The 18,009-nt window shown below is 38.7% G+C and overlaps 1 protein-coding gene across 1 annotated transcript; it reads right to left on the bottom strand.

The window, feature by feature from the left end:
* Positions 1–2,138: 2,138 nt before the first annotated feature.
* Positions 2,139–17,735, bottom strand: LOC121368883. Its single transcript, XM_041493644.1, has 3 exons — positions 17,372–17,735; positions 6,073–6,236; positions 2,139–3,450 (listed from the first exon to the last, which is right to left on the bottom strand). Exons 1-3 carry the CDS (start codon positions 17,662–17,664, stop codon positions 2,978–2,980), a joined length of 930 nt encoding a protein of 309 aa, XP_041349578.1. The 5' UTR covers positions 17,665–17,735; the 3' UTR covers positions 2,139–2,977.
* Between the last annotated feature and the right edge of the window lie 274 nt (positions 17,736–18,009).

Here is an 18,009-nt window from a genome sequence, read left to right on the forward strand (position 1 = left end):
AGTATATTTGTCAGCGTAGGTTAATACAGATTCCAAAGTGTATTGTGTTTTTGTTGTGTTTTCTAGTGAACTAAACGTGCTATATTATATATACTTTATATAAGATCTTATCTCTGTTCATACCTAGAGACGAGCCACGCGGGTATATACTGCCCGATACAGAGAGATCTAATAGATATACAGTCAGGAGATATATTTGGATAATCGTGTTTCATTCAGTTACGGGTATTATAGGATCCCCGTGACAAGTACAAACCTGGATACTGACTAATTCAGGAGTTAGAATCAGTACAAACCTGGATACTGACCAAGTCGGGAGTTAGAATCAGTACAAACCTGAATACTGACCAAGTCAGGAGCTAGAATCAGTTTTAATAAAAAATATGATAATGTTTAGTATGATTAATGATGAAAATTATGTCTTTTTAAACTGGCTAATTATTAACATAAAATACTACGTGTATGTTACAAAATATCAGAATAAAGCTTTAGAAATCAACGCCGTAATAAGACATGCTTTAGAAAAAATATGAAATACAAAGATTTATTCTGTATAAAAGTTGTAATTACGAAACATTTAACAAAGTATGGGCTCCATGGTTTAATCTGTTCGATAATAATTAAGGCTTGCACACAATATACTTTAGCATAAATGTTCACATAATGATTGTTTTACTGAATTACCTGTTTTGAGACATGGAAAAACAGGCACTCATGGACAACAATCTTTAACAATAATGGTGATTTTTCTTCTCTTCTGCAGCACTATTATGTTGCTCTATCTTTTTCTCCTGCTTCCTCTTTTCTTTTGCTCTTTTTGATTTAAAATCCCAGATTAGAAAAACACTCTGTCGGCATGTATATAAACTTATGCTTTAATGTGTCATGTTATTTTGTCAGATGTATATGTACAGCAGTGCATCAGGGCTCCAACCCTGACATTGCTATTGCGATCTGGGCCATAAATAAAACAATTTTAAAAACCTCCCTCTCAACACACACGCGCGCGCGCACGTACGTCCAAGTCATGCGCGAGTGTAATATAATTTTAACGTACCGGTACTGTTTTTTTTTTTTTTCGGACTGCGCTGATATGCATTTCATTGTCTTTTTTCAACTGATTTATAATCGTTATTGTGTGTATACCTCTAGTTATAACTTACCAATGTAAACATTGGTGTCGTGACAGAGCGTTTATTAAAAAAGTGCGTTGCGTAATGCTGTTCTGTACACCCATCCCTTGTAACGCTACATAACGGCTGGACTTACAAACCCATCAACCCTCTCGATTATTTGAATGGCCTTTCAAGAATGAAATTAAAAGAAGAAAACAAAACTTGATTGGAAGCCATTTTGTTAAACTGATTAAATCTGCAATCTCGCCTCACTATATTATATCATCATTTACTAATGGAAAATTAATAAACATTTGTTTTTAATATAAGGTACCCTGCAGAGTTTTTAATACACGCTACCCTGCAGAGTTTTTAATACACGCTACCCTGCAGAGTTTTTGATACACGCTACCCTGCAGAGTTTCCGTTGGAATAAGTGAGTGAATGTTTAACGACATCTCAGCACAAGCAATACACCGGCTATCTGGTGTGTGTGCAGGAAGTTTACAAGAGGGGCGGGTGGGGGGTGGTCTCGACTGCGGCGACCGAAGTTTATAGGGGGTGGGGGGTCGAGTCTTCCGGAAAATATTTTGAGAATAAAGAACATTTGATTGAGCAGGGAGGAGTTTCGACCCCCAAGCCCCCCCCCCTCCCCGCCCCCCGAAGACGCGCATGGCTATTGAGTGTCAAACAAATGTAATACACAATGAATCGATCATCGACATCATTATAAACATTCTAAAATTAAGTTAAAAACAGTGTACAGAGCTGTGTAGAAATATGGGTAAGTATATTAAAATTTGAAAGAAAAATCTACATCTTGTAAAATTTTAAAATAGGTTCTGGGTGAAACCGAAACGATTCCATCACATTTCGTCTACTAGGTCCAAGATGATTAAACACTTCACCACAATGTAGAGTTTAGGATGGAGTCAAAACATTAGAAGCAATTTAATGACTTTTTTTTAAATCTGTAGTCAAATTCACATTTCAGTTGGCCAATCAAAATATAACAAAGCAAACTCTTTTTAAGCAAATGTATTTGATTTTCAAGTCAGCTTTTTATCAAATTGCATGTAACTATAAAAATGCTCGCTAAATTCCAACATCTGAAAACCTGGTTTTATGTGAAGATATGGCGACTAATACATTTTACGTGACACGGATTAGCCATTGCCGCGAACGGATAACGATGAATGTCGCGTCACAACAAGAAAATGATACTGATAATATATTCTAAATAGTTAAATAATATAAATACATTTCGAAATACACGATCTTAATATAATAATAGTTAAATCAGCTGTTTACTTTGACTTTAAAAATACATAAAGAATACAACATTACAACTGATTAACTGACTAATACATTTCAACATGCAGAATTATAAGACAACAACCAGTTTCCTGTAATAAATAAATAGTAAAATACGTAATAGATAAATAGATTCCATATATTATATTATAACATAAAAGTATTGTAATGGATAAATAGATTCCATATATTATATTATAACATAAAACTACTGTAATGGATAAATATATTCCATATATTATATTATAACACAAAACTACTGTAATAGATAAATAGATTCCATATATTATATTATAATATAAAACTACTCATTTTAAATATATATTACAAAGCGACACCTCATTTAATACAATACAGTTGAATTAAAAGGTTAGTTTCAATCTACACTTTTTCTATTTCTAATATTCGTAATCAGTTTTAAATCAATTTCTAATATTCCTATTACATTTTAAGATTAGTTTCAAATCGATTTTAATCATCTTGTTACATTTTGAAATCGGTTTCAAATCGATTTCTAACATCCTTATTACATTTTGGAATCAACTTGATCAAACTTCGGATTCTAGCGTCAGGTTCACGTCATTGGCTCCATCTGTCTCCCTCTGTTCCGAAGAGCTGGCCAATGAAAACAGGCCTAATTCGGTTTCGCCCCCCGATTGGTTGGTTTCCGAAAGACTGTTCTCTACAGCGTTGTCGCTTGGAGAAGGTGGATTAATCGGAGTCAGTTGCACAAAGGTTTTAAGCAATTCCTGGTACACCGACTGCAGGTTTTCTCTTGGAGGCCTCCTGGGTGTTGCCGGAGGTTTAAGACGACATTTGTCGCTCGTCGAAGCTTTCTGGCCGAATTGGAAGGAGGCGTGTTTCCGGAGAGCCAGCAGCTCCAGATACATCAATGTTTTCTGCTTGTTCTGAAGCAGATTCAAATATTGGTTGACGTCTTGTGTGGTTTTCACGGCCAAGTATTTCTTGTACATAATGGGTTCTCTTTTCTTGATGTCCCCCTCTTTTGTTTTCTCTAAAACTGAAGAGGGGTGTCACAAGTCAAGGGTAATCAGAGCAGAATGTGATTTGAAAGTAATTATTTGTAGATTTACTATACTATGTTTATTAGTACACATGTGGTATTTTTAGTTGTACATATGAAGTTTATAGTATAATACTTATTATCAATTATACGGTAATACAGGTTGTACAGTTGAGAGAAATGGAATAGATTAGTCATAGCTTGGATCGTGAAACTAAAGGTTTCTTGGTATGGGATTAATTAGGCAAGGTAGGAATTTGTATTGTTATAGCTTGTAGCAGGAGTGAGTGGATGGTAACTGAAAAGCTGACTGTGTGAATAAAAGAGATGACTTAGTTATTGTTTGGGGCAGTGTGATTTATTTTTGAGAGAGAATAGTGAACAAGAGTTGTACAAGTTGGACAGAAGTTTGTGAAAGACTTTGGTGTTTATAGTTCGGGTTAATGCTTAACCGTAAGTAATTAAATACTTGATATTTAGTATGTATTGTTATTTTGTGATGGTTATAAAACATAATTGTATTATGTTAAAGTGTAGTACTATGGTAATGACATTAACTTTATAAAGATGTGGATAACGAATATTTAGTATAACTTGTATAATGTGGACATTGAGTAAAGAGATGAAGTTGATTGGTATATAAAGTGTATGGAATAATAAGGTGTTACATCATAGTAATTAAGTGTATCTTGGTTACAGCACTGTAAGAGGTATCTGTTCTAGATGGTACAGAAGTAGTGTACTGAGAGATGTAGAGATGGCTTGCTTGTGTGAAGATGTATCCAGAGATGTAGAGATGGCTTGCCTGAATGAAGATGTGGCTGAGTCAAGCTTGTGGAGGTTTGGTGAATTCGTGGAGGAGGGGTACACGAGAGAGTGCAGTGCGGTGGTAATGTGGAAATGAAGTTCCATGTGTGGGCTATTTATTAGCTATGTTCGGGTTATATAGTAAACAACGGGTTGTTGTTTTGTAATTTTATTATTATACTGTGCAAGTATAATAATGGAGGTGTGGTGAATTCGGAAGGTGAAGAGAAGGATAAGTTGTGCAATTAGTTCATAATTGTATTAGTTAACAACGTGCTCATGTATGTGTTGAAACATTAGCAGTGATAGTTGATCATGGAAGAAAGTGGTATGTGCAATACTGCTTAATTAGTTGATATAAATAAGTGACTTTTGGTTTATAAAAGAACTGTTTTAATGAAGATATATGAAGTCACAAGTGGACACTGATATCTTATTTTGAATACGTAATATTTTAAATATTACATGGTGCTATGTGTGTGATGTGATATATACTTAATACATTTAGTATTTGTGTGTAATTAATATTGAGTAGTGTGGTGATCATCTGTACTAAGATGGTGACTGGTGAAATTTGTTAAATGTGTGATGGAGAGAAAGGTTTGGGTGTGAGGAGTTGTGTTAGTGTGCATTGATGTATGACGAATAGGCCTATGGTTTGAGTAATGATTGAAATGTGTGAGTGTATATGATTATTATTTGCTGATGTAAATAAATGTAGCAAACTTATATTGGTTTTATGTGTTGTTTCTTTTAGTTATCTAATCACTTGTGACAAGTGGAAAAAAAGAAGGATGATGGTGGTGGTGGTGGTGGTGGTGGTTGTTATGATGATGATGATGGTGGTGATGATGATGGTGATTATGATGGTGATGGTGGTGGTGGTGATGACAATGATAATGATGATGACTAAATAGTAAACTCGAAATTCCCGATTTAAATATCACATTAGCTAAATCATTTGAAATGGCCTAGTAAGGAACCTTTGATTATTTAACTTGTACGATGATGATAATTATAATAATGATGATGATGATGATGTTTTGTTTAACGACATTACTTGAGCACATTAGTAAATTTCGACACAAACTTTAGAGAAAACCTGCTACATGGTGTGTGTTGTTTGTGGTTTAGTTGCTCAAGCGTCTGGGAAGGGTTCCTTAACTGCCTTACCCATTTGCAATATCACAGTTGCATAATAGCGGGGTTTTTTTGCCAAATTATTACTTAAATTTTTCTATGAAATGTAAACTTTATACGTACATTCAACTAAATACCCATAATTATTACAACCAAATCATTTCATTTTCTTAGAAAGCTATTTTTTTTTTTAATGAATAACCTTTAGAGGACGACTGACTGACTTGGGGCGTACAGTTGAGCTAAATTCTCCATAACGTTATGGCGCCAGCCGGGTGTTGTCGACAAGTTTGCTGTCTCTGTGCAACTCATCTATATCTGATGACACCATCATGAGATTTGTTACGAAGTATTAAGACACAAATTTAGCCAAAATATTTTTCCCGTCTCAACAAGTACCCCACAACTGATATACAAAAGGCAGTGGTATGTGCTGCCATGTCTGTGGGAAAGTGCATATTACAGATGCCTTGCTGTTAATGGAAAAATGTTATAGGTTTCAGAATTACGAAAGATTTGACATCAAATGGCTGATAATTAATAGATCAGTGTGCTGTATTTGTGGTATTAAACAAGACAAACTTTAGCTTTTCGTTAAAATAATTATGTTAATCTGAACAATGTTAACAATGGCAGCAGCCTAAAGGAAGGCCACGTCTCTTTAAACTGTACCTATGTTTAGCTTTTCTTCCAGTTCATGTCGTCTGGAAACGTATTCTTTGAGCAGAACCGGAAGCTGTGCCTCAGAGTCCTCTATGAGTCGACTGACCGCCTCAGTCTCACGACACAGCTGAGTTACGTTCCATTTCAGCGCGTTCATCTTCCTCTCCAGGCGTCTACAAAGAAACACTATGTCTACAAATAAACACTACATCTACAAATAAACACTACGTCTACAAATAAACACTACATCTACAAATAGACATTACATCTACAAATAAACATTACGTCTACAAATAAACACTACGTCTACAAATAACCACTACGTCTACCACGTCTACAAATAAACACTACGTCTACAAATAACCACTACGTCTATAAATAAACACTACGTCTGCATGTAAACACGTCTACAAATAGACATTACATCTACAAATAGACATTACCTCTACAAATAAACACCATGTCTATAAATAAACACGTCTACCACGTCTACAAATAAACACTACGTCTACAAATAACCACTACGTTTATAAATAAACACTACGTCTATAAATAAACACCATGTCTATAAATAAACACTACGTCTACAAATAAATAGTACGTTTACAAATAAACGCTTCATCTACAAATAAACACTACATCTACAAATAAACACTACTTCTACAAATAAACACTATTTCTACAAATAATACGTCTACAAATGAACACCATGTCTACAAATAAATACAGTTGTTTGTTGTTTTTATTATTGTTTGTTATTATTGTTGATGATGATGATGATGAAGATGATGATGATGATGATAGTGGTGCTGGTGGTGGTGGTAATGATTATCATAGTGGTGGGGGTGGTGGTAGTAGTAGTAGTAGTCATGGTGGTATTGTTGATGATGATGATCATCATCATGGTGGTGGTGAAGATGTGATGGTGATAGTGGTGTTGATGACGATGATGATGATGATGATGGTAGTGAAAGTGTTGATGATGATGACGATGGTGATGGTTATGATGGTGATGATGGTGGTGGCAGTAGTGATGGTGGTGGCAGTAGTGATGGAGATGATGGTGGTGGCAGTAGTGATGGTGATGATGGTGGTGGTGGCAGTAGTGATGGTGATGATGGTGTTGTTGATGCCGAGGCGTGTTCGAAACCCTATTGGTATATGAGCACGTTAAACTAGTTACCTACCTACCATTGATGTTGAGATGACGACGATGATGATGACGATGATGATGATGTGGTGGTGGTGGTTGTGATCATGATGGTGGTGGTGACAATAGTGATGGTAATAATGGTGTTGTTGATGTTGGCGACGATGTTATGATGGTTGTAGTGGAATTGTTGATGATAATGATGATGATGGTGGTGGTGGTGGTGGTGGTGGTGGTGATGATGATAGTGGTGGTGGTGGTGGTAGTGATGATGGTGGTGGTGGTGGTGATGATGATGATGGTGGCGGTGGTGGTGGTGGTGGTGGTGGTTTTGATGACGGTGATGGTGATGGTGATGATGATGGTGGTGGTGGTGGTGGTGATAATAGTGATGTGATAATGGTGGTATGGTGTTGATGATGGTAGTGGTGGTGGTGGTGGTGGTGTTAATAATGATGTGATAATGGTGGTATGGTGTTGATGATGGTGATGGTAGTGGTGGTGGTGGTGGTAATAATGATGTGATAATGGTGGTATAGTGTTGATGATGGTGGTGGTGGTAGTGGTGCTGATGGTGGTGGTGGTTTTGATGACGATGATGGTGATGATGGTGGTGGTGGTGGTGGTGATAATAGTGATGTCATAATGGTGGTATGGTGTTGATGATGGTGATGGTAGTGGTGGTGGTAATAGTGATGTGATAATGGTGGTATGGTGTTGATGATGGTGATGGTAGTGGTGTTGATGGTTGTAGTAGTGGTGGTGGTGGTAATAGTGATGTGATAATGGTGGTATGGTGTTGGTGATGGTGATGGTAGTGGTGGTGTTGATGGTGGTGGTGGTAGGCGTGGTGGTGGTGGTGGTAATAGTGGTGGTGATAATGGTGGTGTGGTGTTGATAGTCATGGTAATAGTGGAGGTGTTGATAGTGGTAGTGATGGTGGTGGTGGTTGTGATGTTGATGACGATGGACATGTTAATGATGATGATGGTGGTGTATTGACGACGACGATGATGATGATGATGTTGGTGTTGTTTGTACATAGGCTCTATTATGGGAGTAAGGGTTAGGTTCATGAAAGCTGGCATTAATGTTTTGAAGTTTTATTTATGGGTGAATGCAGGCTTTTGCTAGGGGAGCAATATATAAAAAGGACACCGTCAGTATACAGGAAGGAGATGCAACGTACGTAAAACAAGCACATATTACATTCAGCAAGGAGATGCAACGTACGTAAAACAAGCACATTTAACATTCAGGAAGGAGATGCAACGTACGTAAAACAAGCACATTTAACATTCAGGAAGAAGATGCAACGTATGTAAAACAAGCACATATTACATTCAGGAAGGAGATGCAACGTACGTAAAACAAGCACATTTAACATTCAGGAAGGAGACGCAACGTACGTAAAACAAGCACATACTACATTCAGCAAGGAGATGCAACGTACGTAAAACAAGCACATTTGACATTCAGCAAGGAGATGCAACGTACGTAAAACAAGCACATATTACATTCAGGAAGGAGATGCAACGTACGTAAAACAAGCACATTTAACATTCAGGAACGAGATGCAACGTACGTAAAACGACACATTTAACATTCAAGAAGGAGATGCAACGTACGTAAAACGACACATTTAACATTCAGGAAGGAGATGCAACGTATTTAAAACGACACATTTAACATTCAGGGAGGAGATGCAACGTACGTAAAACGACACATTTAACATTCAGGGAGGAGATGCAACGTACGTAAAACGACACATTTAACATTCAGGAAGGAGATGCAACGTACGTAAAACGACACATTTAACATTCAGGAAGGAGATGCAACGTATTTAAGACGACACATTTAACATTCAGGAAGGAGATGCAACGTACGTAAAACGACACATTTAACATTCAGGAAGGAGATGCAACGTACGTAAAACGACACATTTAACATTCAGGGAGGAGATGCAACGTACGTAAAACGACACATTTAACATTCAGGAAGGAGATGCAACGTATTTAAGACGACACATTTAACATTCAGGAAGGAGATGCAACGTACGTAAAACGACACATTTAACATTCAGGAAGGAAAGAAAGAAGTATTTTATTTAACGACGCACTCAACACATTTTATTTACGGTTATATGGCGTCAGACATATGGTTCAGGACCACACAGGTTTTGAGAGGAAACCCGCTGTCGCCACTACATGGGCTACTCTTCCGATAGGCAGCAAGGGATCTTTTATTTGCGCTTCCCACAGGCAGGATAGCACAAACCATGGCCTTTGTGGAACCAGTTATGGATCACTGGTCGGTGCAAGTGGTTTACACCTACCCATTGAGCCTTGCGGAGCACTCACCCAGGGTTTGGAGTCGGTATCTCTGGATTAAAAATCCCATGCCTCGACTGGGATCCAAACCCTGTACCTACCAGCCTGTAGACCGATGGCCTGCCACGACGCCACCGAGGCCGGTCATTAAGGAAGGAGATGCAACGTATTTAAAACGACACATTTGACATTCAGGAAGGAGATGCAACGTATTTAAAACGACATATTTGACATTCAGGAAGGAGATGCAACGTATGTAAAACGACACATTTAACATTCAGCAAGGAGATGCAACGTACGTAAAACGACACATTTAACATTCAGGAAGGAGATGCAACGTACGTAAAACGAGCACATTTAACATTCAGGAAGGAGATGCAACGTACGTAAAACGACACATTTAACATTCAGATGCAACGTACGTAAAACGACATATTTGACATTCAGGAAGGAGATGCAACGTATGTAAAACGACACATTTAACATTCAGCAAGGAGATGCAACGTACGTAAAACGACACATTTAACCATTCAGGAAGGAGATGCAACGTATGTAAAACGAGCACATTTAACATTCAGGAAGGAGATACAACGTTAGTAAAACGACACATTTAACCATTCAGGAAGGAGATGCAACGTATTTAAAACGACACATTTAACCTTCAGGAAGGAGATGCAACGTATTTAAAACGACACATTTAACATTCAGGAAGGAGATGCAGAGTACGTAAAACGACACATTTAACATTCAGGAAGGAGATGCAACGTACGTAAAACGACACATTTAACATTCAGGAAGGAGATTCAACGTATTTAAAACGACACATTTAACATTCAGGAAGGAGATGCAACGTACGTAAATCGACACATTTAACATTCAGGAAGGAGATGCAACGTACGTAAAACGACACATTTAAAATTCAGGAAGGAGGTTTAACGTACGTAAAACGACACATTTAACATTCAGAAAGGAGATGCAACGTACGTAAAACGACAGATTTAACATTCAGATGCAACATACGTAAAACGACACATTTAACATTCAGGAAGGAGGTGCAACGTACGTAAAACGACACATTTAACATTCAGGAAGGAGATGCAACGTATTTAAAACGACACATTTAACATTCAGGAAGGAGATTCAACGTATTTAAAACGACACATTTAACATTCAGGAAGGAGATGCAACGTACGTAAATCGACACATTTACCATTCAGGAAGGAGATGTAACGTACTTAAACGACACATTTAAAATTCAGGAAGGAGGTTCAACGTACGTAAAACGACACATTTAACATTCAGGAAGGAGATGCAACGTACGTAAAACGACACATTTAACATTCAGATGCAACATACGTAAAACGACACATTTAACATTCAGGAAGGAGGTGCAACGTACGTAAAACGACACATTTAACATTCAGGAAGGAGATGCAACGTATTTAAAACGACACATTTGACATTCAGGAAGGAGATGCAACGTACGTAAAACGACACATTTAACATTCAGGAAGGAGATGCAACGTACGTAAAACGACACATTTAACATTCAGGAAGGAGATGCAACATACGTAAAACGAGCACATTTAACATTCAGGAAGGAGATGCAACGTACGTAAAACGAGCACATTTAACATTCAGGAAGGAGATGCAACGTACGTAAAACGAGCACATTTAACATTCAGGAAGGAGATGCAACGTACGTAAAACGAGCACATTTAACATTCAGGAAGGAGATGCAACGTACGTAAAACGACACATTTAACATTCAGATCCAACGTACGTAAAACGACACATTTAACATTCAGGAAGGAGATGCAACGTATGTAAAACGAGCACATTTAACAGTCAGGAAGGAGATGCAACGTACGTAAAACGAGCACATTTAACATTTAGGAAGGAGATGCAACGTACGTAAAACGAGCACATTTAACATTCAGGAAGGAGGTGCAACGTACGTAAAACGACACATTTAACATTCAGATCCAACGTACGTAAAACGACACATTTAACATTCAGGAAGAAGATGCAACGTATGTAAAACGAGCACATTTAACATTCAGGAAGGAGATGCAACGTACGTAAAACGAGCACATTTAACATTCAGGAAGGAGATGCAACGTATGTAAAACGAGCACATTTAACAGTCAGGAAGGAGATGCAACGTACGTAAAACGAGCACATTTAACATTCAGGAAGGAGATGCAATGTACGTAAAACGAGCACATTTAACATTTAGGAAGGAGATGCAACGTACGTAAAACGACACATTTAACATTCAGGAAGGAGATGCAACGTATGTAAAACGAGCACATTTAACATTCAGGAAGGAGGTGCAACGTGCGTAAAACGACACATTTAACATTCAGATCCAACGTACGTAAAACGACACATTTAACATTCAGGAAGGAGATGCAACGTATGTAAAACGAGCACATTTAACATTCAGGAAGGAGATGCAACGTACGTAAAACGAGCACATTTAACATTCAGGAAGGAGGTGCAACGTACGTAAAACGACACATTTAACATTCAGATCCAACGTACGTAAAACGACACATTTAACATTCAGGAAGAAGATGCAACGTATGTAAAACGAGCACATTTAACATTCAGGAAGGAGATGCAACGTACGTAAAACGAGCACATTTAACATTTAGGAAGGAGATGCAACGTACGTAAAACGAGCACATTTAACATTCAGGAAGGAGATGCAACGTATGTAAAACGAGCACATTTAACATTTAGGAAGGAGATGCAATGTACGTAAAACGACACATTTAACATTCAGATCCAACGTACGTAAAACGAGCACATTTAACATTCAGGAAGGAGGTGCAACGTATGTAAAACGAGCACGTTTAACATTCAGGAAGGAGGTGCAACGTACGTAAAACGAGCACATTTAACATTTAGGAAGGAGATGCAACGTACGTAAAACGACACATTGAACATTCAGGAAGGAGATGCAACGTACGTAAAACGACACATTGAACATTCAGGAAGGAGATGCAACGTACGTAAAACGACACATTGAACATTCAGGAAGGAGATGCAACGTACGTAAAACGACACATTGAACATTCAGGAAGGAGATGCAACGTACGTAAAACGACACATTGAACATTCAGGAAGGAGATGCAACGTACGTAAAACGACACATTGAACATTCAGGAAGGAGATGCAACGTACGTAAAACGACACATTGAACATTCAGATGCAATGTACGTAAAACGACACATTTAACATTAGAAAAAGAGTACCACCTATAACATTGAAAAGTACACTGACATGCATTATCTGTAGTAATCTTCGAGTAACATTGAAAAGTACACTGACATGCATTATCTGTAGTAATCTTCGAGTAACATTGAAAAGTACACTGACATGCATTATCTGTAGTAATCTTCGAGTAACATTGAAAAGTACACTGACATGCATTATCTGTAGTAATCTTCGAGTAACATTGAAAAGTACACTGACATGCATTATCTGTAGTAATCTTCGAGTAACATTGAAAAGTACACTGACATGCATTATCTGTAGTAATCTTCGAGTAACATTGAAAAGTACACTAACATGCATTATCTGTAGTAATCTTCCAATTAAATACAAAGATGACAAAGGTATGACCTGTTCCAAAACTAAAAACCCATAAATGCGCTGTATTCTCAATTTACCGTCACTTCGAAATTCGGGGGGTGGACACTCCTACTACTCTCCCCTTGGATGTTGTTCATATATTGTTGTTGTTTCTTCATTGTGTGAGTTGTGGCAGTAAGGACTGGGGTTTATCAAAGTAGGACCTAATCTTTTTTGTTGCTGTTTGTTTGTCACACCGTAGGAACTGTGTACGGCAAGGGTTAATTGCACACCAGTAAATGTTTGATTTTGATCACTAAAGTAAGAATTTCTTTCGTTATTACCGTGACATTTAAAAAATATCTCAATACATAATTAACTAATCTGTATGAATTTTAGGCTGTTAAAATATACAGTTTAGTTGACATTCATTCCGAAAATCGCATGTTTTCCTTTTGCCATTCACGAACAGCACAAATAAACAGCACTGATTAGGTGTCCACAGAAGCACTTCAACTCTCTTTCACAACAAAAAACACACAATGCCATTCATAGCATCTAAAACTGAATACATAACCTTTTACGTAGATGATCATTTAATCTTCATGTTAAATATCTAAACTTACTGTTTAGTAGCAACTGCACATTTCGCTTCCAAAGACGAGCCCTGTGAACACACCAGTGTACGACGCGCACCAGCCCGCATTCTAATTAAAATTAGCTCCACTATTACATGTGGATCTAACACCAGCCAGTTGGAGCTCATGTCCACCAATCAAAACCTTACTTGCAGAATCCTGCCAGTGATTTAAAACTAACAACACTGCGTAGTCCCCAATGTCCAGGTAACATTTCGTCTGTAAATAATAATTTAAATATTGACCAATCACACTTCGCCTTTTATAACGTTATTTGGGAGCATAAAAATTCTAAAAATATCGGGCGAGTCTATTTTAGTGGCCGCAGTACAGCGAACCATACCAATACGTACGGGGTGGGTTATCAGTCTTCAATTTTACATTAAAAATTATTTATTTATTTATAAAAAAAAACAAAAAAACTAAATCAGTCTTCAGTTTTACATTACAAATTATTTATTTTATAAAATAAAACATGTTTTAAGGCATTCATAATTCACACGAAACATGTCGTATACCCTCAGGATAATTCGGAATGTTTTCAAATTATTTTTAAATAACTGGCAGGATTCTGCAAGTAAGGTTTTGATTGGTGGACATGAGCTCCAACTGGCTGGTGTTAAATCCACGTGTAATAGTGGAGCTAATTTTAATTAGATTGACCAGCCCGTGTCTACGATTGGCACCTATTTGCCAATTTTGGCTTTCTTTTATAACTACTTTTATATCCTCTAGTGGCAACGCCACACGGTACGAGTGTATTCACGAAAATAGCTGACTGACAAGACAAACATTACAATTTCATCGGTCCTATGTAATCGGTTATTTTCAGGGGCGTAAGCTGGGGGGGTTCGGAGGGAACCATCACCACCACCCCCCCCCCCCCCCCCCCCTCCGGTGAAGCAAATGGTCCGCTTTCAGAACTAAAACAAACAGGTTTATACATATGGAGTTTCTGGTGGTGCAAAAATAAAACAGAAAAGGTCCAGTTGGTTCATATTCGACCACACACACCCACCACCACCCCAGGTCCAGCTCACGCTACGCCCCTGTATTTTCATGGCTATTTCTCATACGTGGTACTTGTATCAGTTGCAAAGAAATGCTGAATGTTTCTGGCACAGTCATGACCGTAGCAACTGAAATACATTTGCCCTCTTTTTCGATCCTCACTCAGGGACACAGTTATACGTTGTACTACACACTTCAACTTCTTTGAAAATTCACAAAGCTTTCAGTTTAGTATTGGTAATATTGAAGATGGATTATTGTCTGAACAGTGTTTTATTACGACAATGAAGCTTGTATTTGCCTAATTATAATGTTTACAACCATATGGTTCCATGATAATGGTGCTCTGAAAGAAATATTAAAAATAGTGTATTAAAACCATGCATTAGACGGTATATGTGTTTTGAAATGATGGAAGGAAGGAAGGAAATGTTTTATTTAACGACGCACTCAACACATTTTATTTACGGTTATATGGCGTCGGGCATATGGTTAAGGACCACACAGATATTGAGGGAGGAAACCCGCTGTCGCCACTTCATGGGCTGCTCTTTTCGATTAGCAGCAAGGGATCTTTTATATGCACCATCCCATAGACAGGATAGCACATACCACGGCATTTGATGTACTAGTCGTGGTGCACTGGCTGGAGCGAGAAATAACCTAATGGGCCCACCGACGGGGAACGGGGATCCATCCCAAACCGACCGCGCATCAAGCGAGCACTTTACCACTGGGCTACGTCCCGCCCCCTTTTAAATGATGGGTGCACGTCGTACACTGGGTGGGTATTGAAATCATACACTAGTCAAAACCGGCATGGTGTGCGTGTCGTACACTGGGTGGGTATTGAATCATACACTAGTCAAAACCGGCATAATAAACTAGCATAGTGTGCGCGTCGTACACTGGGTGGGTATTGAAATCATACACTAGTCAAAACCGGCATAGTAAACTAGCATAGTGTGCGCGTCGTACACTGGGTGGGTATTGAAATCATACACTAGTCAAAACCGGCATGGTGTGTGCGTCGTACATTGGGTGTGTATTGAAATCATACACTAGTCAAAACCGGCATAGTAAACTAGCATAGTGTGTGCGTCGTACACTGGGTGGGTATTGAAATCATACACTAGTCAAAACCGGCATAGTGTGTGCGTCGTACACTGGGTGGGTATTGAATCATACACTAGTCAAAACCGGCATAGTAAACTAGCATAGTGTGCGCGTCGTACACTGGGTGGGTATTGAAATCATACACTAGTCAAAACCGGCATGGTGTGCGCGTCGTACACTGGGTGGGTATTGAATCATACACTAGTCAAAACCGGCATAGTAAACTAGCATAGTGTGCGCGTCGTACACTGGGTGGGTATTGAAATCATACACTAGTCAAAACCGGCATGGTGTGCGCATCGTACACTGGGTGGGTATTGAAATCATACACTAGTCAAAACCGGTATGGTATGCGCGTCGTACACTGGGTGGGTATTGAATCATACACTAGTCAAAACCGGCATAGTAAACTAGCATAGTGTGTGCGTCGTACACTGGGTGGGTATTGAAATCATACACTAGTCAAAACCGGCATGGTGTGCGCGTCGTACACTGGGTGGGTATTGAAATCATACACTAGTCAAAACCGGCATAGTGTGTGCATCGTACACTGGGTGGGTATTGAAATCATACACTAGTCAAAACCGGCATAGTAAACTAGCATAGTGTGTGCGTCGTACACTGGGTGGGTATTGAAATCATACACTAGTCAAAACCGGCATGGTGTGCGCGTCGTACACTGGGTGGGTATTGAAATCATACACTAGTCAAAACCGGCATAGTGTGTGCATCGTACACTGGGTGGGTATTGAAATCATACACTAGTCAAAACCGGCATACTGTGCGCGTCGTACACTTGATTTTGCAACAACCCATAATATAAATGCAATATTTCAGTTAATATTGACGGTAAGAGTACAAAAGATATTTACAAAAGTGTTACGGTGATAACGAATACAATGAAGCTTATCTAAGAAAACAAATCGTGTGCAATTAATTACTGCTGTACACCGTTCTTACACGGGATTTTTCTTTGTTGTTGGGGCAGGCCCGTACGCGGGGGGGGGGGGGGGGATTTGTCTTTGTTGTTGGGGCAGGCCCGTACGCGGGGGGGGTGCGAGGGGTGCGTACGCACCCCCCATAGTCTGCCGAGGTCCGTCCGTGGATGTGTAAAAAAAAAAAAAAAAATGGGGTAATAACCTTTCTTCTACAATTACTGTATAAAATTTGACATATTTTGAGGCAAAGAAACATTTCAAATTTATTTCCCAGAATGCAGGAAAATGCATCTTCTGCATTCTAGATTTAAAAATATTTCGGGGGGGGGGGGGGTATGCCCCAGGACTCCACTAGCAACTCCGGCCCTATGGGCCGTCGATTACGCACCACGCCACCCCCCACCCCCCTATAAATGTCTGCGTATGGGCCTGTGGGGGGAGGGTTTGTGGGGGTTTTATGGGGAGGGGGTTGTGGGGGGTTTGGGGTATTATTTTATTTATTTATTATTATTATTATTATTATTATTATTATAGTATTTATACCTGGCTTTCTCGAGTTTATGATTAAGGTAATCTCGCTTCACGCTGTAATTTGCCTGAATGGAGAACAGATCGACAAGATCGTCGTCCAGGTTTTCTGTTGTTGTTGTTGTTGTCATCATTCCTTTCTTCGACGACCTCTCATCACTGTTTTCTTGCTCACCTCTATCCGGCACCTTTTCGCCAGACACCTGGGTCGAACTCGCCTCGAGGCCGCCAGAACTGGAGTGAGTAGGGCTGCCGTTTTGTACAAACCTTTTCGTGGTTTGCGTCACAAATTTCTTCATAAAGGACATACTAGTAGCTCGTCTGTTACTCCCAAATTTGTCCGCATGACGCGGACCTGTATCAGACAAGCAGTCACCGGGGTGACGTTCTATGACGTCATAAGTAACAGGACTATTAATTTTGTTGAGCTATGCACCAAACACACGGTATAATCAACGGAAATTAGTATTCAGTGTCCGTTACAGTTTAAAGTTTTGTTTTGTTTAACAACACAACTAGAGCATATTGATTTATTCTTCATTGGCTATTGGATATTAGGTATTTGGTAATTTTTAAATGACTTTAGAGAGGAAACCCGCTACATTTTACCATTTGTAGTAAGGGATCTATTATTTATATTCACTATCCCATAT

This window comes from Gigantopelta aegis, chromosome 1, assembly GCF_016097555.1.
Source record: "Gigantopelta aegis isolate Gae_Host chromosome 1, Gae_host_genome, whole genome shotgun sequence".
Lineage (NCBI taxonomy): Eukaryota > Metazoa > Mollusca > Gastropoda > Neomphalida > Peltospiridae > Gigantopelta > Gigantopelta aegis.